Below are 27,990 nucleotides of genomic sequence, written 5' to 3'. Positions count from 1 at the left end.
AGGGAGAAGAGGGAGAGAGATGGAGAGGAGAAAAGGGAGGGAGGGAGGGAGAGGAGAAAAGGGAGGGAGGGAGGGAGAGGAGAAAAGGGAGGGAGGGAGAGGAGAAAAAGGAGGGAGGGAGAGGAGAAAAAGGAGGGGAGGGAGAGGAGAAAAGGGAGGGAGGGAGAGGAGAAAAGGGAGGGAGGGAGAGGAGAAAAGGGAGGGAGGGAGGAGGGAAAAAGGAGGGAGGGAGAGGAGAAAAAGGAGGGAGGGAGAGGAGAAAAAGGAGGGAGGGAGAGGAGAAAAAGGAGGGAGGGAGAGGAGAAAAAGGAGGGAGGGAGAGGAGAAAAAGGAGGGAGGGAGAGGAGAAAAAGGAGGGTGGGAGAGGAGAAAAAGGAGGGAGGGGAGGAGGAGAAAAAGGAGGAGGGAGAGGAGAAAAAGGAGGGAGGGAGAGGAGAAAAAGGAGGGAGGGAGAGGAGAAAAAAGGAGGGAGGGAGAGGAGAAAAAGGAGGGAGGGAGAGGAGAAAAGGAGGGAGGGAGAGGAGAAAAAGGAGGTAGGGAGAGGAGAAAAAGGAGGCGTGGGAGAGGAGAAAAAGGAGGGAGGGAGAGGAGAAAAAGGAGGGAGGGAGAGGAGAAAAAGGAGGTAGGGAGAGGAGAAAAAGGAGGGTGGGAGAGGAGAAAAAGGAGGGAGGGAGAGGAGAAAAAGGAGGGAGGGAGAGGAGAAAAAGGAGGGAGGGAGAGGAGAAAAAGGAGGGAGGGAGAGGAGAAAAAGGAGGGAGGGAGAGGAGAAAAAGGAGGGAGGGAGAGGAGAAAAAGGAGGGAGGGAGAGGAGAAAAAGGAGGGAGGGAGAGAATGAGGAGGAGAGAGTGAGACAGAGAGCAAGAGGGCAATGAGTAGGGGAAGGAGAGACAGAGAGCAAGGGAGAGAGGTGGGAGGGGGGGGAGAGAAAGAGAGAGAGAGAGGAGGGAGAGACAGCAGGGGAGAAAGAGAGAGAGAGATGCAGAAACAGAAAAGATAAAGATTGGGAATGGGGTGGAGCGACAGAGAGGGGTGGAGGAAGAGAAGTTCTGTCCTTTGCAGTTCAAGGCACTCACCCAACAAAGATAGCAAGAGGCCTGAGGACAGGTTCCAGGCTCTCTCAATGGGGAACGGTTGTAGTAAAGGAGGAGCTTAAAGAGGCAGAAAAAGCATCAGAAAATTGGCACAAAAAACAAAATAATTGACTCAATGAAAAATGCAATACTAAACATCACAAAATGGACCATCTGGCTCGTTCTCAAGCCAGTCTCTGTGGGTGTGGTACACTGAGTCACCAAGAATGCTGAATTCATTACAAAAAAAATAAAATTAGAACTAATGAAAACAAATGACAGTCCAGACAAATTGAGGGTCTGGACCAACACTTCCTGAATAAATGTGTTTAATATCTTGAAGAAACAGCTTTTCATTGGTTTTGATGATTTCCTGGATTGAGCATTTTGTTTTTTTTTAAAAAAAGCTCTGAATTGCATAAATAGCTATTTTTGTGGAACTTTTTATTATGTGATGGCTGGCCACCTGAATCAATGTTTGATCTCATTCTATCTTGTTTTTCCACCCAGTTAAGCGTGCTGAAGCATTTTCTTTATGTGAGGGGCGGTATGGAATAACTTGTTGAGTGAGCTGCTCCCCCAGCCTTGGCTCTACTGAGCAGTGAAGTTCCTCCGGGGAACCTTTTAAACACTGTGCGCGCTTTCCTGCACTACAAGATGCTGTACCTGTGGTACAGGCTGGGGGAGCAGTGCAGTGGGGAGGGGTCGTTACTGACCACATAGGAGCGGACGTTACTTGCAAGTTGCAAAGTTCCTTTGCTTCTTGATTATCGAAAATGGAAATGAACTCCTCGGGAGTCACGCCACATAGAAACATAGAAACACAGAAACATAGAAAATAGGTGCAGGAGTAGGCCATTCGGCCCTTCTAGCCTGCACCGCCATTCAATGAGTTCATGGCTGAACATGCAACTTCAGTACCCCATTCCTGCTTTCCCGCCATACCCCTTGATCCCCCTAGTAGTAAGGACTACATCTAACTCCTTTTTGAATATATTTAGTGAATTGGCCTCAACAACTTTCTGTGGTAGAGAATTCCACCGGTTCACCACTCTCTGGGTGAAGAAGTTTCTCCTCATCTCGGTTCTAAATGGCTTACCCGTTATCCTTAGACTGTGACCCCTGGTTCTGGGCTTCCCCAACATTGGGAACATTCTTCCTGCGTCTAACCTGTCTGAACCCATCAGAATTTTAAACATTTCTATGAGATCCCCTCTCATTCTTCTGAACTCGAGTGACTACAAGCCTAGTTGATCCAGTCTTCCTTGATAGGTCAGTCTCGCCATCCCGGGACTGGAATTTTCCTCAGAAGCAGGTATGGAATGGGCAACTACTGTGACAGCTCGGATACCCAGGACCTAGTAAACCCCAATTTCATTATAGGTAAATATTTTTTAAACAGTTGAAAAAAGGTGTGTGGTAAAAGGGGTAATGGAATGGAGCCAAGTGGATAGCTTTTGGTGAGCTGGCACAAGCGCGATGGGCCGAATGGCCTCCATCTGTGCCATGACTCTAGGCCGGATGTTCAGGCTGTGGAACCCGAGCCTTGGTCGCCTACTTTTCATTTTATTCAATCTTCTCTCCATTATGTGTCGAAATTGGTGAGGTCCTTTACTGGGGGCCTGTGCCCTTCTCCTGCGCTCCTCAACACAAACAAATCTACTGCCATTGTGCCCCTGGAGTGAATCATCAAGGAGGGGACTGACAGGCACCCCTCCCTCAGAACCTCCCCCAATGAGGTGGCTCAGAGGAGGGTCTGAGCCGAGTGGGGAGGGCCGGGGAACGCGGGTTTAAATTCGACAAGAGTAGGAACAGGCTGGACGGTGGGCGGCCCTTCCTTCCCCAGAGAGGAGCGAGCCTCTGGAACGAGTCGCCCGCTGGTGCGGAGGGTGCAGACTCTCTGTGCGCCTTCAAGAGGGAGCTGAACCGATTCCTGACTCACTTTATATAGGCGGCTTTATAGATACACTCAATCCATGTGATCTCCTGGACTGCTTTCAATCACTAAAGGAGAGGGGGGTTGGGAGAGGAATTTTCCATAATATTTTTTCCTTTATTGACACTGGGTTTCTCTCTCCCAGAAGATTACATGATTACACAAGGGGAGTGGTGTAAGGAAGTGTCTGGACACCATGTGTGTGGGGCAGGCCTGCTAGACCAGCTTGTCCTTTCCTGCCCGTCAGTTATGTATGCTGGGGTGGGATCTGAACCGAGGCGGCCCCTCGCTGTGATGCCGAGCACTGCTCTCCGATGCTCCGCAGCACCTTGCTGCTCCTGGCGTTGCCACGTCCCGGCGGCTGGGCCCCGTACCTGATGCTGTTCTTATGCAGGGACTCCAGGATGGCGTTGTTGTCGTCAGCCGAGGCGTGTTTATCCAGGTTCCTGAACTTGGCCAGAGCGGTCATCCCACGCTGCACGTTCTGCTTGGGAACATCCAGCTTCTTGCTGAATGTCACAGTGTCCTTGTTGCCGTCGTAACTGAACAGCACCGGGTAGCAGTCGTGACCCTACGAGAACAAGACAGGCACAAAATGAGTCCTCCGACCCATTAAATTGCTGTTTACTTACATCCAGGGACTGGGGAAACCACTTCACAGTAACACTGCCAGAGGCGTCTGCTGTTGAAGTGCATGTTTTCACAACAGTACAACCCAAGTGAACCAATGTAAAACTTGGAAAAGATTTTTCCCCTCTAATTTCCTCCTCATCAAGGCTTTGACTCATGCTGGGCTGCCCCAAGCATCCGGGAGGGCGCTGAGCACCTCGAGTCTCGTTGCCGAGAGCATGCATAACCCAGGCGCAGGCAGCGGAAGGAGCGTGCGGCAAACCAAACTCCCCACCCACCCTTTCCCTCAACGACTATCTGCCCCACCTGTGACAGAGACTGTAATTCCCGCATTGGACTGATCAGTCACCTGAGAACTCACTTTTAGAGTGGAAGCAAGTCTTCCTCAATTTTGAGGGACTGCCTATGATGATGATGAGGAGGAGGAGGAGGAGGAGGAGGATGAGGAGGAGGAGGAGGCGGCCGCCGTCCCCAGGTTTCACCAGCCTTTCAATAGTTCACACAAGGGGCCATTCTTCATGGGTAAGCCCAGTCAGCGGACTAATCTCCATAGGATATCACATTGAAGCTTGCTCCTTTCTTCCGCTAAGGGCCACACATGTGCAGCAGGGGTCACCAGACTGACCTTCCCCTCTCCCTCGCTGGGGTGCTGGGCCAATTTGGTGCTCGAAATACTGCCCCCTGTTAACTCGACACAGGCGGACTTCTGATTGCTATTAGCTTAGCGCAGGATGCATTTAACTCTGTTGCTGAGCCGCTGCATGGTACAAGGTCGCCGAGAGCATGCAGAAATCAAGCGCAGGCAGCGGAAGGAGCGTGTAGCAAACCAGGCTCCCTGCCCACCCTTTCCCTCAACGACTATCTGTCCCACCTGTGACAGGGACTGTGGTTCTCGTATTGGACTGTACAGCCACCTAAGGACTCATGCCAAGAGTGGAAGCAAGTCTTCCTCAATCCCGAGGGACTGCCTATGATGATGGCATGGTACAAGTGCCACATCCATCTCCTTCAGCACCAACACAGAGCAGGCAATCACAAACCTGCTGCAGCATAACTTTAAAAAAAAAATAGAATTGTACAACACAGAAGGCGGCCCATTCGGCCCATCATGCCTGCTCTTTGAAAGAGCGATCCAATTAGGCCCACTCCCCTGCTCTTTCCCCACAGCCCTGCATTTTTTTCCTTTTCCAGTATATATCCAATTCCCCACTGAAAGTTACTATTGAATCTGCTTCCACCACTCTTTCAGGCAGTGCGTTCCCGATCATAGCAACTCGCTGCGTTAAAAAAAAAATTCTCCTCTCCCTCTGGTTCTTTTGCCAATTATCTAAAATCTGTGTCCTCTGGTTACTGACCCTCCTGTCAGGAGAAACAGTTTCTCCTTAATTACTCTATCAAAACCCCTCATAATTTTGAGCACCTGTTAAATCTTCCCTTAACTTTCTCTGCTGTAGGGAGAACAATCCCAGTCTCTCCACATCATTGAAATCCCTCAACCCTGGTATCATTCGAATGCATCACCTCTGCACCCTCTCCAAGGGCTCAACGTCATTCCTAAAGTGAAAGAGATAATTATTTTCTGTAATATGGGAAAGGCATTTTCCTTCCAATGACTTGGGCCTTGCTGTGGCGAGTGGACACAGGGATAGCCTGCTAACAGGTTCTGTTTGAAGGACTGCAGTGTATTTCTACCACGGGACTTACCGCGGCCACCAAACTATTCTCTGTGATAAATGTGACAGTCAGGAGAGGTAGAGACTCTGTGTCGAGACAAGCAATCCTGTAGGCAAGAGAAAACAGCTCGTGTCAGTAGCAAAGCCAGCCAAGAAAAATGGCCACCAGCATTCTAAAAACTTCCCAATGCAGCAAGGCTGAGTTCTTAACAGTTTTTCCCCCCTCCTTTCCCCCCACCCCACACTTCTGTAGATACAGGGGAAATGTTCCCGCTAAAGTAATGGGCAAGGTCCCGTGCACCTGCTCACCGGCCTTTATATTGCAAATGCCGCACAAACGCAGATATTTAAGGGGACCGTGCATTAAAAAAAAGACTTGCATTTATTAGCTCCTTTCATGACCACCGCACGTCTCAAAGCACTTTACAGCCAATAAAATACTTTTTGGAGTGTAGTCACCATTGTAATGTGGGAAAAGCGGCAGCCAATTTGCGCACAGCAAACTCCCACAAACAGCAATGTGATAATGACTTGATAATTTGTGTTTTTGTTATGTTGATTGAGGGTTAAATATTGGCCAGGACACCAGGGATAACTCCCCCTGCTCTTCTTCAAAATAGTGCCATGGGATCTTTTACGTCCACCCGAGGGAGCAGATGGGGCCTCGGTTTAACGTCTCATCCGAAAGACGGCACCTCCAACAGTGCAGCACTCCCTCAGCACTGCACTGGGGAGGGTCAGCCTAGATTGTTCTTGTGCTCAAGTGCCTGGAGTGGGACTTGAACCCACAACCTTCTGACTCAGAGGCGAGAGTGCTGCCCACTGAACCACAGAGAACAAAGCGCGACTTACAGGGAAACATTGCTCAGGGGTAGAGTTTCCGTTTTGGGCACAATCGGGGATCCCGGGGCAAATTGTGCTAGTCTTGTGAAGTGGGTTTTTTCCCCACTCAAGCCTCTGCTCAAACAGATTTGCAAATGGCCAAACATAAAATCTGCCATGAACCAACGTAATCGGGCAGCGTCTTAGAATATAATTTTTTTTTTTAATTGCTTTAAAAAACATTCCGTGACATATTTAAGAATTTGATTAATACAGCTGAAAATGGGTTTCACACAAAAAAATAAGCATTTTAATCAGTGTCCAGTCCACCACCTGGGAGTAACCTGGTGAGGCCGCACCTGGAGTACTGCGTGCAGTTTTGGTCACCTTACTTAAGGAAGGATATACTGGCTTTGGAGGGGGTACAGAGACGATTCACTAGGCTGATTCCGGAGATGAGGGGGTTACCTTATGATGATAGATTGAGCAGACTGGGTCTTTACTCGTTGGAGTGCAGAAGGATGAGGGGTGATCTTATAGAAACATTTAAAATAATGAAAGGGATAGACAAGATAGAGGCGGAGAGGTTGTTTCCACTGGTCGGGGAGACTAGAACTAGGGGGCACAGCCTCAAAATACGGGGGAGCCAATTTAAAACCGAGTTGAGAAGGAATTTCTTCTCCCAGAGGGTTGTGAATTTGTGGAATTCTCTGCCCAAGGAAGCAGTTGAGGCTAGCTCATTGAATGTATTCAAATCACAGAAAGGTAGATTTTTAAGCAATAAGGGAATTAAGGGTTATGGGGAGCGGGCAGGTAAGTGGAGCTGAGTCCACGGCCAGATCAGCCATGATCTTGTTGAATGGCGGAGCAGGCTCGAGGGGCTAGATGGCCTACTCCTGTTCCTAATTCTTATGTTCTTATGTTCTATGTAACCTGATTTCAAATAACTAAAAATGATTTTTTTTTTTAAACTATACCGAATCATTTGCTAGTTACATTAGGGTACATACGCCATTCAGCTTCTTAGTAAATTAAATATATATTCAAAAGCTTTTAAGACCTGCCTTAGTGTTCTTGCACTAAACTTAATTTTAAGAGCCTCCTCGAAGGCCCGCAAACTAGCGGCATGAGCGGAAACTCCCAATGGTGATTAATTCAACCTGGGGGAGTTAAAAAACTAGTGCGAAAGATCGCGGAAACTCGATTTGTGCTGAATGTAATTTGCACTTAAAATTCCGAGAGCTGGTGTGCCGGTTACGCCGATTTCGGGGCAAATTGCGCCGAAAGAAACCCAGTGCAACCGAGCGGAAACTCCAGGCCGCAGACTCGTGCTGGGGGCGAGCCGTCCACTCGGACCTCGGCCAGATTGCCGTTCTTCACGCGAGCCCAGATAGCAAGTGGCAGCAGGGCTGTCCAACGTGGACACATCAGAGCGGAACCCAACCCAATCCTTCCCCAATATCCACTCATGCACCTTCCAGCTGGGGGTGGGGGGGGGGGGTGGGTGGGGCGCCACCAAGTAGTGATCAGGGAACTGGGCCCCTTCCCAGGCCAGTGACACGGAGGCCGATCGTAATGTTCCTATTCTCTCCTCAGCTGCAATCAGGTTAGGGTCTGGTCTGCTCAGCTTCACAATGGGCCTCGCAACTACCAAGGGCACCCCCCCCTCCCCCCTCCGTTTACAGGTTTGAGGATAGCACAGTATAAAATAGAGTCCTTTAAAAGCAGCTGCATGCTGTCACTAACAATGTGCTTCAGTACACCAGTAGCAATCGAAAGGAAGATAGGGGTAAATATTCTCCAGCACCTGGTTTCGGCGATGAGGCTGCAACACCTGCCCGAAACTGGGAGGCCAGAGGCCCGCCTGAAATTAGGCTTCAGGTTTCGTCTAAATATTCTGGGCCAACTGCTGGTGCCTATTGCACCTGCGCAGGCAGCTTACCCCTCTGCATGAACAAAATTTGGCCTGGTTTCCTTGTTAGCAGCAGCTTCAGGGGAGGTATCGGGGAGGGGAGGGGTGGGGTGGAGGTGGGGTTGGAAGACAGCTGGAGGCAGGCAGATCCCGGCCGGCAGCATTGCTGTGCTCTCCCCTGCCCCGTATGACTTTATAAAGAAATAACTAAAGCTCACCTTTAGGGTGGCAGCCAGCTCTGAGGCTGCACCCACTCCAGGTGAAGCTGAGCGGAGTAGGCCGCAGCCCACTCGGCTCCTCAGGACACCAATTTCCTGAGGAGTCCCATAACGGGCGTTAGGCCCTCACTGACATACATAAGGGGTCTAATGCCTGTTTTAGGTGGCCAATAGAGAAGCCGGAGAAATCATCCCACTCAATTTCAGGTCAGACGTCTTTCAGGCATCCTTGGGACATCGGAGGTTGGTCCCCAAAATTGCGCATCGTTGCACCTGTTCTACGGCCGTAAAATGGGCACAAGGTGGTCAAATTTCTACCCCCATATAGTTCAACGGCCGTTCCCCCTCGGGCATTCTTTAATGAATGGAAAGTTTAGGATATCCACTGGGAATTGTTTAGTGATGTGCAGGTTACCCCGTGAGATCTGTGAGCAACTGGTCAAGCTAATGAGAGAATGTTCCAGAGGCCTCCGGCACGCAAACGTGTGGACTCTGGAATCAACACGTCTGACTTTGTTACGGCACGTGTAGCTGTACATGCTCTACAGGGAGCAGCACCGCAAACCATTAACGTCAAAAGATTTACTGTGAATATAGACGCCATTGTCAGATGACCTTTAACCCCTTCACCAGTTGACCAATGTCAATGTAGGGCCGAGCACTGGTAACCATTTGCTGTTAAATGTGACTGGTGTGTTATCAAAAAAAATCTATTTTTCAGTCGCAAAATATCGCACATCATTAACTAAGCTCCACTGCGTTATGTTAAGAATGGTTTTGTTTGCACTTAAACTTGTGCCATCGACGGGGTTAACGATACCAAACACGCATGAAGTAAAATGGAGGCTTACGTTGTCTTCTTGTTGGCGTCGGTGACACACACAGTGCTGTCATGGCTGACCCAGCCCACGCGGTTCCCACTGTCGGAGAAACAGACCCCGTGAACCCAGCCGCCGGTCCCACTGGACTCAAACATCAGCTCGCCGAACGGCATCTTCGAGCCCCATGGCGTGGGTGACGGTTTCTCCTCAACCTCCTTGATGTAGGCCGAAAAAACCCTAGTGGCGAGAGTGCGGTAGTGCAATTAGATTGCTGACACCGGGATTACATTCTTACAGCAAGGCTCCTGCCAGGAACTCTGTCTTTGTGAGATTCTAACTGGCCGAGAACTGTGATAAATCCAATGAATGTGTGCTCTGGCTCAGCTTCAGGAATTTTCCACTGCCGCCTCAATGCTGCTGGTATTTCAAGGTGTTCATTTTAAAAACCACAGACAGCAATGGTACATTAGTGTATATAGGTATTTCTGCATATAGGTACATTCGTGTATATAGGTATTTCTGTATATAGGTACATTAGTGTATATAGGTACATTCGTGTATATAGGTATTTCTGTATATAGGTACATTAGTGTATATAGGTATTTCTGTATATAGGTACATTCGTGTATATAGGTATTTCTGTATATAGGTACATTCGTGTATATAGGTACTGGAACTAGGTCAGGAGAGCAATGGAATTGAAGGGAGAGTTTTTCTTTTCAATTTCCCCCTCCCTTTGCGGAAGTCTTGTTGGACTACAGTCCCACAGGTGCTTGCAGAACTATCAGTACCTCACTGATTGAGTCATTCTTGGCATGTAACCCGAGGCGGTGAATAGCTCGAATGTGGAGGTTCACGTACCCGAGCTTGACCCAGACTTCCAGCCAGGGGCGGATTAACCACGGGGTGGGGGGTGGGGGGGTGCTGCAGCCCCAGGCCCACCAAAGACCAAATAAATGTAGGGAAAAAAAATATAAGGCCTCCCAAATAGGCTGAATAGAATAGACAATGAGAGAGGAAAAACAATACCGAGGAAAATAGATTTACTTGTTTATACCTATATACAGAACAGAATATGTACAAGCCTGTTTTATTTCACATTTATTGAGAGAAACTTAAATATAAGTATAGGAATCTAGTATTGCAATGTTACTAGAGTCAGAATATATACCTACTTGACACAGAAGATATGCTTTCATTGTTGAATATACTGGCCCATTTTTTCATACTCAATCAGAATCATATACGTAATGTAATGAACATGAACAAACATAACTATCGGCCCACTTGGATCAATTTGCCCCAGGCCCAATCAGGCCCGGCTTCCAGCAGGAATCACTAGATACCCAATCAGGAGCAGGTAACTGTGACGGATTCTGTTTCCCCCCCCCCCCCCCCCCACCCTACTCCAAAGGCCAATTTTAGCAACTCCAATGATGCCTCGGCTGAAATCAGATTAACTTGGGCCACAATGGGATCAAAGTCATAGTGTCACAATACATGATGTAAAACAACTCTCCAGAGAGTAGAAAATTAGATTTCAGTGCACACTGCAACCAATTTATACCAACAAAACTCGGATGCAAAGGATCAGAGGGAGAGTGAGAAAGGGAGTCGGCGAGATGTGAGCGGGTGAACAGTAGCCAATGAGAGATAAGTGGAAGATATGAAGTCAGAGGGGAGAGAGAGAGAGAGAGAGAGAGAGAGAGGGGAAACTGGGAAATCAGGAGCCAGGAGAGCAGAGGCCAAGAACTGGAGAGTCAAGAGTAGAACTAGACCAGGAGCTGGTGAATGCACTGCGCCAGTGTGAGTTATAATACCACTGGAGCTTCTGGAGGAATGCCAAGCTATGGAGCCACGCTCCAACATTAGTGATTTCAGTAAAAGAGGGGAAAATTGGAAAAATAACTCTAATGATCTTATGATGAATGTAGGTCAATGACCTTCAACAGAAAATGGCCCAGGTGTTTCTACGACAACACTGTTGTAGACACAGGCACTAATTGCACGAGAGAACATCTTACAAACACACTCACAACACATGTGCATATTTACTTAACATCCTTCAGTAATCAAGGAAGTAAAGCACTCAAAATAACACACGCACACACTATCTTAATATTTGATCACCAAATGCACAAAAGGTTAAAGTTCACATGCCTGCGCTGTGAGCATGAGTACTGAGTTCACAGGGCCAATGACGGTGTACATTCATCATTTTTTACTTACTAATCAGAAATGCCATTAGCCACATCTGCATTCCCAATTAGCTAACAAGTACCTGAAGGAAGAACATTTGCAGGGCTAAGGGGGAAGGGCAGGGGAAGTGGGACTAGCTGAAATGCTCTTGCAGAGAGCCAGCAAGGGCTCGACAGGCCGAATGGCCTCCTTCTGTGCTGTAACCATTCTAAAGATTCTATATTGGACAGCACTGATGTAGGTGCAATAGTCTGTGTGCACCGTGACCATATTCTGCATCAATAACCGAGGCAAGAGAGGTGGTAATATTGAATCCTTGCAGGCCTCGCTATCGAGTAACATTCACAAAGCAGGATCACGATCAGTGAATTAAGATTATGAAATCAAACAATTTGTGGAGACAGAATATTAATTTCTATCAATTCTCACAAGCCCATCTGAAGAGATAAATATATCAAATCTTGCGTATGTTACCTGCATTTGAAGTCAGAGGATCCAGCAGCCAACAGGATGTTATTGGGATGCCAGTCCAGACTCAGTATAGTGGAGCGAATTGGTTTCTTGATATGTTTGCAAACCCACCTATAAAATATAAGTATATATAATTAAACCCTGAGATGATGCTTAATGCAGAGAATCCAGCCTTACTTTAATTATACGTTTCTTTAAAATTCCTTTACACAAACACACACACACATACACATCCATCTTTAATTGAGAGTGCAACTTGCTTGAGGCTTTTCCTTAACCCCACCCCAGGGGTCACATCTGACAGCAGGCACAATAAGTTCCAGTGTATTTTATGTCATAAAAATATTTTTGTCCTCCGTCAAGGCCTCCAAGAATTTTCTACATTTCAATGAGATCACCTCTCACTTTTTTTAAAATTACAGACATTATAGGCCCATTCGACTCAAAGTTAGAGACTGCCAAGTTAGTGCTCATAAAAAGCAGTGGGCCATGCCCACTAGAAACTAGGTTCAACCTGCCCAAACTCATTTGCTCCAGGACTATCAGACAGAGGAGATTTGGATCTGGGCTGTATTTGAAACTCATATCTCTGGAAATTCAGAAGGAACTTCTTTCCCTAGAGAGTGGTGAGAATGTGGAACTCACTACCACAGAGTGGTTGAAGCAAATATTAAGGGGAGGATAGACAAGCATAAGAGGGAGAAGGGAATATAAGAACATAAGAAATAGGAGTAGGAGTAGGCCATACAGCCCCTCGAGCCTGCTCCGCCATTTAATACGATCTTGGCAGATCCGATCATGGACTCAGATCCACTTCTCGGTTAAGAAACTGTCCATCTCTGTCTTAAATGTATTCAATGACCCAGCTTCCACAGCTCTCTGAGGCTGCGAATTCCACAAATTTACAACTCTCAGAGAAGAAATTCCTCCTCATCTCAGTTTTAAATGGGCGACCCCTTATTCCTAGATTATGCCCTCTAGTTCTAGCCTCCCCCATCAGTGGAAACATCCTCTCTGCATCCACCTTGTCAAGCCCCCTCATAATCTTATATATTTCCACAAGATCACCTCTCATTCTTCTGAATTCCAATGAATAGAGGCCCAACCTACTCTACGTTTTCTCATAAGTCAACCCCATCATCTCCACAATCAACCTAGTGAACCTTCTCTGAACAGCCTCCAAAGCAAGTATATCCTTTCTTAAATATGGAAACCAAAGCTGTACGCAGTTATCCAGGTGTGGCCTCACCAATACCCTGTATAACTGTAGCAGGACTTCTCTGCTTTTCTGCTCCATCCCCTTTGCAATAAAGGCCAAGATTCCATTGGCCTTCCTGATCACTTGCTGTATCTGCATACTAACCTTTTGCGTTTCAAATAGAGGGTTATGCTGATAGAGTTAGACAGGAGGAGGCTCGAGTGGAACATAAACGCCGGCATGGATTGTTGGGCCGAATGGCCTGTTTCTGTGCAGTATATCCTATGTAATCCTATAACTATATGCTACCCCACTGCACTAACCAGTCCTCCCAGATGTAAACGTGCCCATTATTCCCTCACATGGTGACTCTCCAATCTCCTTGAATGAAGTAATGGAGTGAGGACACTGAGCAATGACTGGGCACCACTTGAAGGGGAGGTACTGGTACTTCCTCCCCCCTTAGCTGGTTCACAGCAGCATTAGTAGAGACCTTATGGCCAGGGATCAGTGCAGAGAAGGAGGCTCCACATAACATTTGAATAACTTCACATTGTGATCGTTTTTCAGCTCACATGTGACCTTAAAATAAAACTTGGTGTTGACTGTTAGGATCATCAGGGTGAGGTGCATTAGCGGTGAGAGAGGGAACACGTTCTCATTTCAGGCACTCAGTTCTCAGTATCAAGCACTTGCAGGTGAGGTATAACATACTGATTGTATTCTAAAGGCTTGCTTTACACCATTCCAGCAATGTGTTCAGCCCTATTGCACTCGTGTAATAACTGTGTGAGCCGCAGCTCAGTGGTAGCTCTCTCGCCTCGGAGTCAGCAGATTGTGGGTTCAAGGCTCACTCCAGAGACTTAAGCACATAATCTAAGCCGACACGTCAGTGCAGCGCTGAGGGAGCACTGCACTGTTGGAGGTGCCTTCTTTCGGATGAGACGTTAAACCAAGGACCCCTTTACCCTCTCAGGTGGACGCAAAAGATACTTTTGCACTATTCGAAAAGCAATGGAGTTCTCCCTGGTGTCCTGGCCAATATTTATCAACCAACATCACTAAAACAGATCACCGAGTCTTTTATCACATTGCTGTTTGTGGGAGCTTGCTGTGATGCTGCGTTTCTTGCATTACAACAGTGACTACTCTTCAAAAATATTTCATTTACTATAAAGTACTTTGGGAGGTCCTGAGGTCATGAAAGGTGCTATATAAATGCACGGCTTTAGTGTAATATTTTGCAGTTTCTACACCAGCCATTCTCTGACCTCTACGTATTGCTAGTTTACTATAAAGCAGAGGCCGTTCTATTGCATTTCGTATTCCAGTCATTGCAAACTCACCAGTCATTGTCCTGCTCAAAGTAGCAGATTGAAATCAGCCGTGATCCGCTGCCCACCGCAAACTTGTTCTCCTTCGGCGACCATTTCACACATCTGGCGGCACGGTTGATTCTTAGGATGACAAGAGTTGGCTTCCAAACATTGCCCTTCAGGGACCAGACGTAGGCATTACGGTCAGTGCCACAGGTCACGATCCGATTGCTCTCCGGAGCCCAGCCAATCCCTAATTCAAACCCAAAGTCGGTGGATTGGATTGATCATTATGTATAAAAGATAACAGATTCTTAAGAGTGTCTTACAGTTCTTTATATACCTACAACACAGGAAAACTCGTAAACAGCAACCGGGACTGACTGAGGGCAGTGACAATTAATGGCCATAAATATAAGGATGTAAGGTTGCATACTTGCTGTTCAATTTGTAGATAAGGATTTCCAGTAAGGTCCATTGAAAGCCAGTGTGGGTCAGTGGGGATCAGGATGATTAGTAAACGGGGCTTGGGCAGCCTGTGGAATTTTAGACCGCTTGGTGTTTATAGAAGGTGGCGATCGAAATGGATCCAAGTGTTCAATTGGTAAATGTTTGTTCTGTAGTAGCTCTCAGTGTAATCCATGCTTTTGTGTGATGATGCTCAAAAATTAATAACTGATCTCATTAGTTATCAAAAATTGTAGTTGAATTGTAAGTTGTGATGTACTGAATGTTGGACATTTACCGTCATATTATGCCCTTCTGCTAATGTTATGACTCATAGGGGTCAAGTTTCGGGCCGCGCCTAGAACGGTGCAGCCCCGCGAGCCACGCCTGATTTCTGCGCTCAAAACGGCGCCTAAACCTTACCTCTGCATTCTCCCCGCTGCTGGAACGTTCCAGGCCCTTGGCGTAGCGCAGCACAAGCTGTGGGCGGAGCCAGCTCGCGGCACTGAAAACAGTGCCAGGACCTCTCATGCGTGTTAGTGTGTGTGCATGTGCAGTAGCTCCAGGCTGCCGAGGCTGCGTGGGAGGGCCTTGAACCACGCCGGCCCTGGCTGAATGGGCTCACTGGGGTGGCGAAGATCGGACTCGGGCCTCCCTCCCCCTCTTCTTCAGCTCCTGCTCCGGCGCTCTTCCCTTCCCCCCCCCCCCCCACCCCCCACAGATAGAGAGAGATACTGACAGACAGACAGAAACACATGGGGGGAGATCCCAGCATGCTGTTGGAGGGCTCCTGGTGCTGCAGTCAGTGAGTAGAAATGTCATTTTAAATTTTTTTATTTATTCGATTTTATTGGTGGTTGATTTATTTATAATTTCTTATTGATGATGACTCTTTATTTGTAAAAGTGAAGTGTTTAATGCTTGTAAACCCTACTTCTCCCCCTTCTCCTCCTCCCCCCCCGCCCCCGCATATCTCGTTCCTTACGCCTGATTTCTGAGTGTACAAAAATCTACACTTACTCCATTCTAAGTTACTTTGGAGTAAGTTTTCGCTGCCTAAACTTGCAAAACAGGCGTAAGTAGCCGGACACGTCCCCATTAATGATTTAGACGAGGGGATTAAATGTAGTATCTCCAAATTTGCGGGTGGCAGTGTGAGCTGCGAGGAGGATGCTATGAGGCTGCAGAGTGACTTGGATAGGTTAGGTGAGTGGGCAAATGCATGGCAGATGATGTATAATGTGGATAAATGTGAGGTTATCCACTTTGGTGGTAAAAACGGAGAGACAGACTATTATCTGAATGGTGACAGATTAGGAAAAGGGGAGGTGCAACGAGACCTGGGTGTCATGGTACATCAGTCATTGAAGGTTGGCATGCAGGTACAGCAGGCGGTTAAGAAAGCAAATGGCATGTTGGCCTTCATAGCGAGGGAATTTGAGTACAGGGGCAGGGAGGTGTTACTATAGTTGTACAGGGCCTTGGTGAGGCCACACCTGGAGTATTGTGTACAGTTTTGGTCTCCTAACTTGAGGAAGGATGTTCTTGCTATTGAGGGAGTGCAGCAAAGGTTCACCAGACTGATTCCCGGGATGGCGGGACTGACATATCAAGAAAGACTGGATCAACTGGGCTTGTATTCACTGGAGTTCAGAAGAATGAGAGGGGATCTCATAGAAACGTTTAAAATTGTGATGGGTTTAGACAGGTTAAATGCAGGAAGAATGTTCCCAATGTTGGGAAAGTCCAGAACCAGGGGTCACAGTCTAAGGATAAGGGGTAAGCCATTTAGGACCGAGATGAGGAGAAACTTCTTCACCCAGAGATTGGTGAACCTGTGGAATTCTCTACCACAGAAAGTTGTTGAGGCCAATTCACTAAATATATTCAAAAAGGAGTTAGAGGTAGTCCTTACTACTAGGGGGATCAAGGGGTATGGCGAGAAAGCAGGAATGGGGTACTGAAGTTGCATGTTCAGCCATGAACTCATTGAATGGCGGTGCAGGCTTGAAGGGCCAAATGGCCTACTCCTGCACCTATTTTCTATGTTTCTATGTTTCTATAATATTGTCATTGATAAATCCAATAAAAAATTGAGGAGAAACTTCTTTACTCAGAGAAGGTGCTCCCACAGGGAGTGGTGAGGCGAATAGCACAGATGCATTTATGGGGAAGCTAGATAAGTACATGAGGGAGAAAGGAATTGAAGGATATGTTGATAGGGTTCAATGAAGAGGGTTGCGAGGAAGCTTGTGTGAAGCATTAGCACCGGCATAGACCAGAAAATGGCCTGTGCCGTAAATATGTAAAATATTTAACACAACAAAAATAATGTAATATATATCAAAATATATGTAAAATAAATGTAAATATGTAATCCTGAGCAAGGGAGCAGATTATTTGTATGGTGAAGATGTAACTGGTCTGATACTACTTAACTCTTAATTAGGTAATTAGGCACTTTTACAGTTAACTGAACTGATCATATTATACTACAGTACACCATGCAAATATAATATTGGAATACACCGGTCTTGAATATATTATATATTGGAGTATATACTGTGTTGTAATTAATTTATTGGTGTGTACTTGTTGCCTATAACTTACAATAGAGTATTCCTTGTGTGTGTGTTATAGTGGAATGTACTTGAGTGTGTATCCCACATTGAAGTATACTGTGGATATATTATACTCACACGTGGTATGCATGTCAGACTAGAGTGTACTATGTTATACTGGAGTATATTGTGCTTACATTATAGTAGCTTATACTGTGTATGTTATAATGGAATATCCCTGCCATATGTGTACTGCATTGGAGTATACATTATACTGGAGTATACCTGTGTATACATTATGTTGCAGTATATCTGTGGTATATATATATTATAATGTGTATATATTATATTGGAGTAAACCTTTTGTGTATATATACTATTATCTAAATTATAGCTCGAACTGTCGAACAGAATCCTCTGTGGGTATTGGCAGACTTGAGAGAATAGTTTAATAATATTTTTTATTTTGGTATTTGCTAATTTTCCTACATTACAACAGTGACTACACTTCAAAAGGCAAATCATTGGCTTTGAAGAACTTTTGGGACATCCTGAGGTTGTGAAAGTCTCTGTATAGATTGAATGTTGCTCCTTTCTTATTTTCCAATACATAAATACTATAATTTATTTTAATAGATATTTTTAAGTCATTACAGCTTCAAGAAATCCACCTGCTATGGGATTAGTTGGCCTGTGTTGAGACTTCATCAGTGATGAGCCATTAAGATGCGTGTCTGCCCTGAACACACGGAATGTGTACGAACACAGGTCTCTTGCACTACTTGGCATACAAGAGTAATGTGGTGAGTCTTACCTGTCACATGTCCACTATGCTCTTTCAGCTCATGAATCCTGCTCCACTTGGACCCCTCTTTCTTGTAAATGTGAACCTCATGGTTGTTGGGACAGAGCGCAATTTCTGAGGAAGCAATTAGAAAATGCAAACCATGTGACTAGGCCAGAAAAAGAATTCAGGAACCATTATGTAAAGAGTTCAAATATATGTGGAAACTGCTCAAAACCAGGAAGTTAGGAGTGGGCAGGGAATTATTTTTACACAAGGGGTAACAAGTTAGCAAGGAAGGCCGTGGAGGGAGACCCTACCATGAGCTCGAGAGGTAATTAAATCGGTTTCTGAAGAAGGGATTGAGGGATATGGTGAGACAAGTCAAAAGTGGTTAATTTATCAAAATGGGCCTGGTTTATTGAGCGGAATGTCCTTAATAGCAGTGGGAATGAGGAATAGGGCAACGGTGAGGAATGCAGTGATGGTGGGCAGAGAGCCTGCAGGTCTTGTTTTGCTTATTTTACTGAACTGTGTGGATCTAAGAAACCAATGTAAATGAAACTAAACAAATGGTTAAAAAGTTTAAAACACCATTCAATGGAGTGTAAAATAACAACTACCTCTGTGTTGGGTTGCCAACTCTGCTTGGCTGTATTCCTGGAGACCGCACACCTACAACTGCCTCCCCCAGTCAAACAGACATTTTTCACCATCTGCAATATTTTACAGCTAATAAACAAAAGTATTCCCCAATGATTTTTCTCCTGGCTGATCACAGCAGTGCCCGGAGGATTCACCTTTAATTCCTGGATACACCAGGGCAATCCAGGAGGGTTGGCAACCCTTACCTGTCTGCAGTTTTTCCAGTGTCCCTAATAAACTACACACATTCAGGGAAACAAACTATTTATTTCTTAGGAAATGCTGGCTATTAATAGCTGGGTATTTTGGAGAGGAGAAAGACTCGGAACTCTGGGGATTGGAAAGGGTTACGGGTAAGGCTGCCCTCGAACGACAAATGATCACTTTCTCCGTCATTAAGGAACCGCTAAACAAATCAAATGTTTCAAAGCCCTGTATTTGCTCGACGCCATTAATGGGTCATTAACTACTGAGGAAATCAGGCTTTCTCCCACTTTTGGGCAAAAGAGAAATTACGTGCCCTTAGCTCTTAGCGGAGGGATGTGGGTTTTCTGTGCTTCACTTCCTGTTGTTCAATCCCCTGTGCACAGCTCTTGCACACAATATTTCACACCCACTCTTAAGAGGAAACATCACTCTCAAGCAGAAAAACTCTGCCTATTTAGTCAGACAACTTCCTCTTCAAATGCTGCCATTTGATATTTTAATGCCAAGGCACGCAAGGTTGGATTAACCTTTTCACTGACAAGGCAGCAAAGATTTCCGAGTTTTTAAGATACATAATGTGCTGTGCAGTCCATTATTTGTAAAGCAATCCATTCACCACACTTGGAGAGAATGATTTTATATGAAAGCTGGTCCAAATGTGTTTAGCATCCACTATCAAGGTGCCAGGGGAGCAGCAGGTGCTAAATAATGCAAGCATGGCCTTTTGGTCGATAGCGTGTGATGCACTTTGCACACTTCGTGAATCATCCTCAAACTGCAAATAAAAGCAATTATTTTAAAGCAATTATTTGTCCTTGTATTGGGGAGTTGGGAGGGGGCAGGTTCAAATCCTGCAATAGCCTTCCCAAAAAGTCCACCATGTTGGCTGTGAGCATCTGTTTATGTCACTGCACATGCAACATATTTGTTATTAAACATCAAAGATTTCTGGTGGCAATGATATCACCGATTAGGTTATTGGGAACCAGACTGTTTACAGATCTGGTGAGGTGTCGTGCAATGAACACCTGCACATGAACATCTGGATCCAGATTGCACTGCATTACCCCAAAATAGTATTTAGTTTATCACCTCCTCCCAAGAGGGACTTTGGATGTGTGAATATTCAGGGATTTTCTAATTCACTGGTAGCAGGAGTCACTTCCTTGGCAAGCTTGGAAAAGGTCAGAGGTGATCAATAGCCAAGTTGCAACATCCTTCATTTTAGCAAATGACCTTAGACCTGGGCAAGATGAGTCTGTTAATGCATTTGACCCCAACATCCCAATGAGCGTCAAATGATTATTTACAAGTTAGATAAGATTCATTTGGAATACTGGAGTTTAAAAATGTTGTGCTTTCACTTTATTTTACACATCCTAAAAAAGTTTTTTTTTTAAATCTTATAGGATTTCCAAATATTTGTACCAACATCTTATACTGTGGAATAATCTATATTGATTTCTGCAGTGCTAAAGTGTTATTTTCTCATCAAATTTCCAGAAAATAAAACAGACCTGAGGCAGGGCATTGGTTGGTGTGCAACAACTGGCCTCAGTTCCATTAGGTTAGGGACCTGGAGGCCAGGGGTAAAAATTAAATCAGCCAGAGTAACTGTACTCAATCGCTATTGAGCGACACAGCTGGGAGTGAAGTGAAGGTGTGTTTGTCAGAGAGAGTTTTCCAGGTTTTTTTCCCCCTTCTTCCCTCCATCCCTGCATGGCCTCACCCCTCCCGATCTCTGTAATCTCCTCCAGCCCTACAACCTCCCAAGAAGTCTGAGCTCCTCTGATTCTGCCCTCCTGAGCATCCCTGATTATAAATCGCTCAACCATTGGCGGCTATGCCTTCTGTTGCCTGGGCCGCAAGCTCTGGAACTCCCTCCCCAAACCTCCCCGTCTCTCTACCTCTCCTCCTTCAAGAGACTCCTTAAAACATACCTCTGTGACCAAGCCCTGCGCTAATTTCTATTTATGCGGCTTGGTGTCAAATTTTTATTGCATAATACTCCAGTGAAGCGCCTTGGGGCGTTTCACTATGTTAAAGGCGCTATATAAATACGTACTGTTATTCTTGGTCCTGGGTTTTCCATGCTTCTTTGAATTCTACAAGGCGATTACATGGCTGTGTGGGTGTGGGTTGGAGGAAGAGTTTAGTCACAATGCTCCAGCCATTATGAGTGTGAAGGAAGGCTTGGTCTTTTGCTGTCCGGCTTTTTCATATGATCGGATAACATCAGATGAAGACAGCTGCAGTTGAATAGTTTGCCAACATTCATTGTCAAGGCTCAGATGAAGACTGGCCACTTAGACCAGTGGTTCTCAAATCTTTCTGGTTGAAGGACCCCTTTTCAAATGGATTAGTGATCACAGACCTCTCCCATCTAAATTATAATACTACAGAATACTCATAATATGAAAGTGCTGCATGTAAAGAGTGTTTTAATAATGCTTTTAAGAACAGGTATTTACTTATAGATCTCAGTGAGATGGGTGTGCCCGCTTCTCACAGCAATTCTGGGCACTCCGCGGCAACAGATGGGCACTATTAGCCACTTAGTGACGGGCAATTTTGAAAGCCATCAGCAGACTGGCCACGGTGAGCGAGGGCAGGAGCACCCACACACGGGCTGGGGCTGTTGCTGGAAGCACAGCTCAGCACCGCACTGTCCCACTGGCATGTTCATAACAGCTCACTGCGGGACTGCACGTGTTTGCGTGTATGAAGGGCTCTGATCACAGGGTCGCTGCGCCAGGAATTAACTATCGATACTGAGATTTAATACACTAGTATCTAATTTTACACTGGACTATAAGAACCAGAAGAGACATGCATGACTTAATCAGCAGACTGAATCTATGTCAGATTCTCATTCATTATTCATTCCTTTTACATTAACTTCATCTCCTCCCTTTGCCCTGATGTACTGATTTCGGAATTTGTATCCCTGTTTTTAAAATCTCGCTGTGGCTGTGTCCTATCTTATCTAAGTGATCTGTTTTCTGCTGCATGTCACTGCACGTACTCCCTGCTCCTCTTAGCACCAGGTTTCTCTTCTCTGCTCCACCATTGCTCGTTCAACCATTACGCTCCTGTGCACTGGAGTTCTCTCCCCACCTTGTTGCTCTCTCCCTGCTTTAAAAACCCTCTTCTCCTTCATCCATGCCTTTCAGTTCCCCATTTGCCTCTCCATTCCTCTGCCCTCTCCCTTCCCCCCTCATTGCACAGTACTCCGATTGAGAAATGTCACATAAATACACGTTGCTGTTGCAATGATGGTTCGAATCATACTACCACCAAACTTCGTGGAATCCTAGGGGTCAAACTTTGCAGCCTCAGGAACACCGCACATTGTACAAATTTGCTGAGACAAGAACAGTCAGCATTTATAACATCCATTCCTCAATCTTAGCCAAATCGAGTTTCTGTGAGTGTTACAACATAGGAAATAGGAGGAGGAGTAGGCCATATGGTCCCTCAAGCCTGCTCTGCCATTCAATAAGATCATGGCTGATCTTCTGCATCAACTCACTTTCCCGCCTTCTCCCCATATCCCTTGATGCCCCAAAATCTAGCGATCTCAGTCTTCAATATACGCATCGACTCAACATCCATGGCCCTCTGGGGTAGAGAATTTAAAAGATTCACAACCCTCCGAGTGAAAAAATTTCTCATCTCGGTCCTAAGTGGCCAACCCTTTATCCGGAGACTATGCCCCCTAGTTCTAAACTCTGCAGCCAGGGGAAACAACTGCTCAGCATCTACCGGGTCAAGCCCTCAGAACTTTATACGTTTTGTTCTTCTAACCTCCAGAGGATATAGGCCCATTCTACTCAATCTCTCCTCACAGGACAGCCCTCTCATCCCAGGAATCAATCTAGTGAACCTTTGTTGCACCCCTCAAAGGCAAATATATCCCTTCCTTAGGTAAGGACACCAAAACTGTACACAGTATTCTAGGTGTGGCCTCACCAAAGCCCTATATAATTGCAGCAAGACTTCCTTACTCTTATACTCCAAACACCTTGCAATAAAGACCAATAAACACTTGACTTCCCAATAGCTTGCTATACCTGCATGTTAACTTTGTGATTTGTGTACAAGGACCCCCAGATCACTCTGAATACCAACATTTACTAGTCTCTCACCTTTTAAAAAATAATCTGCTTTTCCATTCTTCATACCAAAGTGGATAATTTTGTACTTCCCCACATTATACTCCATCTGCCACATTCTTTCCCCAACACTTAACCTGTCTATATCCCTTTGCATCCTCCTCACAATTTACATTCCCACATAGCTTTGTATTGCCAGCAAACTTGGATATATTAGACTTGGTCCCCTCGTCTAAGTCATTGACATAGATTGTAAATAGCTGAGGCCCAAGCACTGATCCTTGCGGCATTCCACTTGTTACACCCTGCCATCCTGAAAATTACCCGCTTATTCCTACTCTTTGTTTTCTGCCTGTTAATCAATCCATGCTAATATATTACCCCCAATCTTGTGCAACAACCTCTTGTGTGGCACCTTATCGAATGCCTTCTGAAAACCCAAATACACTACATCCACTGGTTCCCCCTTATCTATCCTAAAAAACCTCTAATAGATTTGTCAAACACAATTTCCCTTTCATAAAAACCATGTTGACTCTGCCTAATCATAGTGATTTTCCAAGTGTCCTGCTACAACGCCCTTAATAATAGATTCTGGCATTTTCCTTACTACCGACTAAATAGCCTATGATTCCCTGTTTTCTCTCTCCCTCCTCTCGAACAGCGGGGTTACATTTGCTACCTTCCAATCCATGGGGACCATTCCATGGGGAATTCTGCAAAATCAAAACCACTATCTCTGCAGCCACCTCTTAAAATCCTAGGGTGTAGGCCATCAGGTTCTGGGGATTTGTTTGCCTTTAGTTCCAATCATTTTTCCAGTACTTTTCCTTTACTTATATTAATTACTTTAAGTTAGTCACTCTCATTAGACCCTTGGTTCCCCACAATTTCTGGTACGTTCTTTGTATCTTCTACTGTGAAGACAGACAAAAAATATTTGTTTAACGTTTCTGCCATTTCTGTATTCCCCATTATAATTTCTCTTGTCTCTGCCTCTTAGGGACCTACGTTTATTTTCACTCATCATTTCCTTTGAAGTGCTAACTTGGCAAAAGGTCAAATCATGTCCTGCACTAATATTTCTATTCGATGAAGCGACTGGAGTGTATCTCCACCTTGAGTATTGTGTCCAGTCTTGGTCTCCGAGATACAAGGCCAAGGCCTTGGAGGCAATGCAGAGAGGGGTGATGGGGCTTATCCCGAATTAGTGGATTGAGTTATGAAGAAAATCATTGAATCTCAGCCTTGAAAGTTGGGGAATGAGGGGGGATCATTCTGAGGTAGGTACAATAGCAGAAAGGTTAATTGAGAACATGGCATCAGTTTTAACCCTACCTTTCTGGACAAAACTGGGCAGGTGGGCAGTTTAAAAAACAAGCGAGCAGTTTACTTACCTGCTTGGAATGTGACCCTTCAGCCCCATTTCCACTTTTAACCGGCTGGAAGATGTGGTGCCCACTTAAAACAGGCAGGGGCTTCATAAATTTGTGCAAATCGGGGTGCTATTACATCACTATTACCCTGATTGCATTTTGACTGGGGCCCCGAGTGGGGAAACCTCTGCAGAAGAAAAGGTCTTCCATGGTAAATGTAAAACTTTCCTTGGGGCCAGCAGGAGCAGGAGGGGCTCCTCTGTCCCCTGACAAGGAACGTCTTCAGCCTCCCCTGCCCGGGGTTCCTCTCCTGTGAGACCTCTCCCCATCACGTTGCTGGAAGCTTCCAAGCAGGAAGAGGTCCAGCAGCATTTAAATGAGGGGCAGGAGTTTATAATACTTCAGACTTGGAAGTGAGGCCATTGCGTGCATTTCACACTCACACCACACCCCTCTCCCTCTCCCTCTCCCTCTCCCTCTCCCTCTCCCTCGGTTAAAATCGCGACCTCTGCCATTTCAAGTTAAACCACACTGCAGGGCACAGGTACAAACTGGCAAAGGGAAGTTCAGGACTAATTTCAGGAAGTACTTCTTCATGCAGACATGCATTCTGGGTAGGGTATTGGAGGCAAAAACTCTGGAATAATTCAAGAGGGGGGTTAAATGCTGTGATGAGGGGGCTGTACATTTCTATTCCTCATCTGTATTTATCTGTGAGATTCTGAATACCATTTCCTTTATTTTTTCTCAATTTAATCCAGTAAAGTGGAATAATAACATTCATCAAATTGAAGTCCACTTTCATTTTATTACAAAATCCATTTGAGGTGAAAACTGACTCATCTGTTTGCCTGATTTCTGTTGTCGAGGGTCAGCATGGACTTGTGACCTGGATATTTCTGGTTGTTGGCCTCGATGCACGTTTATTCCCTGCTGGCCTTCAGCACAAGAAATATACAGTGGTTGGGTTATTTATCAACCACTCTTTGCCTTCTAATACCCGCTCAGTGCGTCACATCCAGCCAGTAGTAATACAATGAAGCCGTTGGAACAATATAATTGTGCGCAGTCAACTATAGGAAGCAGAACTGGAACTTCAGTCAATCTTATTTCCAAATAAGGGCCACCAGCCTCGGCACAGAAACAGGAACACGAGCTTGACCAAAGATGAAACAGCAAAGAGCGAGGCTGTTTAAAGAAGTTTATCACAAAGAACATGAAAGTTGGGTGTAGCTGCTTTTGGATGTCAAACTACAATTTACTTGTAGTTATGAACCAAAACAAGTGTGTTTCAAAACACTGTTGGCAGAAATCATTTTCAGGCAACTTATTATGGATTCATTCCACAGGATTTTAATTTGCTGCTACTAAAACAGTTAAAAAATATTTTTTACTCAAAATGTGTTAAATGTTTAGAATAATTTGCTAGGCAGGGTAGCAGAGACTAAAACATAAGTAATGTCCAAAATGTAGTTGGCTGCTTGGCTGAGAGACTCGGCTTCCTAGAAAGAAAGAACTTGTATTTATACGGCACCTTGCATAATGTTCTTAAATGCCAATAATGTAGTTTTGAAGTGTAGTCACCATTGTAATGTAGGAAACGTGGCAGCAGATGATCCCACAACCAGCAATGAGGTAATGACCAGATAATCTGTTTTAGTGATGTTGGTTGAGGAGAACTCCCCTGCTCTTCTTCAAAATACTATCATGGCATCTTTTACATCCACCTGGAGGGCAGATGGAATCTTGGTTTAGCATCTCATCTGAAAGACGGCTCCTCTGACAGTCCTGCACTGGAGCGTTAGTCTAGATTATGTGCTCAAGTCTCTGGACTGGGGCTTGAACTCACAAATGTCAGACTCGGAAGCAAGAGTGCTACTAACTGAGCCAGGGCTAATACCCAAGTGTACTGGTAATAAAATTCAGTGATGGCTGTGTAACATTCTGAGAGGTTCTGCACCACCTAATTCAGAGAGAAAACCAGCTACAATAGCACTTTTGTAAAAACATTCAAATTCTAGCATGGGCCTCAACACAATTAATATTCCTCCTCCTACTAATGTTTTGACTATGGAAAGATTTCACAATAACTACTTGACAAAGGCTTTCTTTGAACAGCATTTGTGGCTGTAGTAATCACTGCCTTGCCTTTTATCGCAAACACCTTTCGAGTCCTGTGCTCCTAATAAGAACATAAGAATTAGGAGCAGGAGTAGGCCGTTCGGCCCCTCGAGCCTACTCCGCCATTTAATGAGATCATGGCTGATCTTCTACCTCAACTCCACTTTCCTGTACTATCCCCATATCCCATGATTCCCTTAATATCCAAAATCTATCGATCTCCGTCTTGAATATACTCAACAACTGAGCATCCACAGCCCACTGGGGTAGAGAATTCCAAAGATTCACCACCCTCCGAGTGAAGACATTTCTCATCTCAGTCCTAAATGGCCAACCCTTATTCTGAGACTGTGCCCCCTGGTTCTAGACTCCCCAGCCAGGGGAAACATCCCCCCAGCATCTACCCGTCAAGCCCTGTAAGAATTTTGTATGTTTCAATGAGATCACCTCTCATTCTTCTAAACTCTAGAGAATATAGGTCTAGTCTACTCAATCTCTCCTCATAGGACAATCCCCCATCCCAGGAATCAGTCTGGTGAACCTTTGTTACACTCCCTCTATGGCAAGTATATCCTTCCGACCAAACCTGTACACAATACTCCAGGTGCAGTCTCACCAGGGACCTATATAAGTGCAGTAAGACATCTTTACTCATACTCAAATCCTCTTGTAATAAAGGCCAATATACCATTTGCGTTTCTAATCATTTATCCTTGAAATATTAAAAATGTACAAAGGAGTTTTGAATACAATATAGTTTCTACCATTTTTAACCAGATTTTTGGACTATTAGCCCTCCGAGAAAAAAATAATCAAATTTGTGAAATAATTGGCGAGTTGCCAAAATATATCTAGCTCAACATCTGTATACATCTTTAAGAATATATGCCCAATGAATCGGTTAGAAACATTAACAGGCTGTAAACTTTTAAACTTCCTGCAAGGCTTCCGCAATGCTTGGCTGGCTAAGGCACTAAGTAGCAGCAAGGTCTGAGTTTGATCCACAGTCTGTGCTAAATTTGGATGAGACGTTAAACCAAGGCCCTGTCCATCATCAGGAGGACACAAAAGATCCCTTGGCACTATTTCGACGAAGAACAGGGGAGGGGGTTCTCCCTAGTGTCCTAACCAACATCATCATCTATCATCATAGGCAGTCCCTTGGAATCGAGGAAGAATTGCTTCCACTCTTAAAAATGAGTTATTGGGTGGCTGAATAGTCCAATACGAGAGCCACAGTCCCCGTCACAGGTGGGACAGACAGTTATCCCTCAACCAACATCAATGTAAGTTTATCTGGTCTTTAGCACATTTCTGTTTGCGGGAGCTTGCTGTGTGCAAATTGGCTGCCGCGTTTCCAACATTATAGCAGTGACTAACTACACTTTTAAAAAGTACTTAATTGGCTGTAAAGCATTTTGAGGTCCTGAAAGGCGCGATATAAACGCAAGTTCTTTCTTAAAACTAA

At 45.3% G+C, this 27,990-nt stretch overlaps 1 protein-coding gene across 1 annotated transcript in view; it reads right to left on the bottom strand.

Annotated features, from left to right (window-relative positions):
- The window catches only part of arpc1b (actin related protein 2/3 complex, subunit 1B), a 49,387-nt gene that overhangs the window by 7,085 nt on the left and 14,312 nt on the right, over window positions 1–27,990 (bottom strand). Inside the window, exons 3-8 of the mRNA XM_070900004.1 lie at window positions 18,089–18,193; window positions 14,297–14,519; window positions 11,756–11,863; window positions 9,113–9,319; window positions 5,341–5,416; window positions 3,381–3,577 (exon numbers count right to left, since the gene is read on the bottom strand). Coding sequence (XP_070756105.1) covers window positions 3,381–3,577; window positions 5,341–5,416; window positions 9,113–9,319; window positions 11,756–11,863; window positions 14,297–14,519; window positions 18,089–18,193 — 916 coding nt within the window. The remainder of the gene's footprint in view (window positions 1–3,380; window positions 3,578–5,340; window positions 5,417–9,112; window positions 9,320–11,755; window positions 11,864–14,296; window positions 14,520–18,088; window positions 18,194–27,990) is intronic.

This window comes from Pristiophorus japonicus, chromosome 15, assembly GCF_044704955.1.
Source record: "Pristiophorus japonicus isolate sPriJap1 chromosome 15, sPriJap1.hap1, whole genome shotgun sequence".
In the NCBI taxonomy this organism is placed as follows: domain Eukaryota; kingdom Metazoa; phylum Chordata; class Chondrichthyes; family Pristiophoridae; genus Pristiophorus; species Pristiophorus japonicus.
This window is presented reverse-complemented; position numbering and strand designations above follow the sequence as displayed.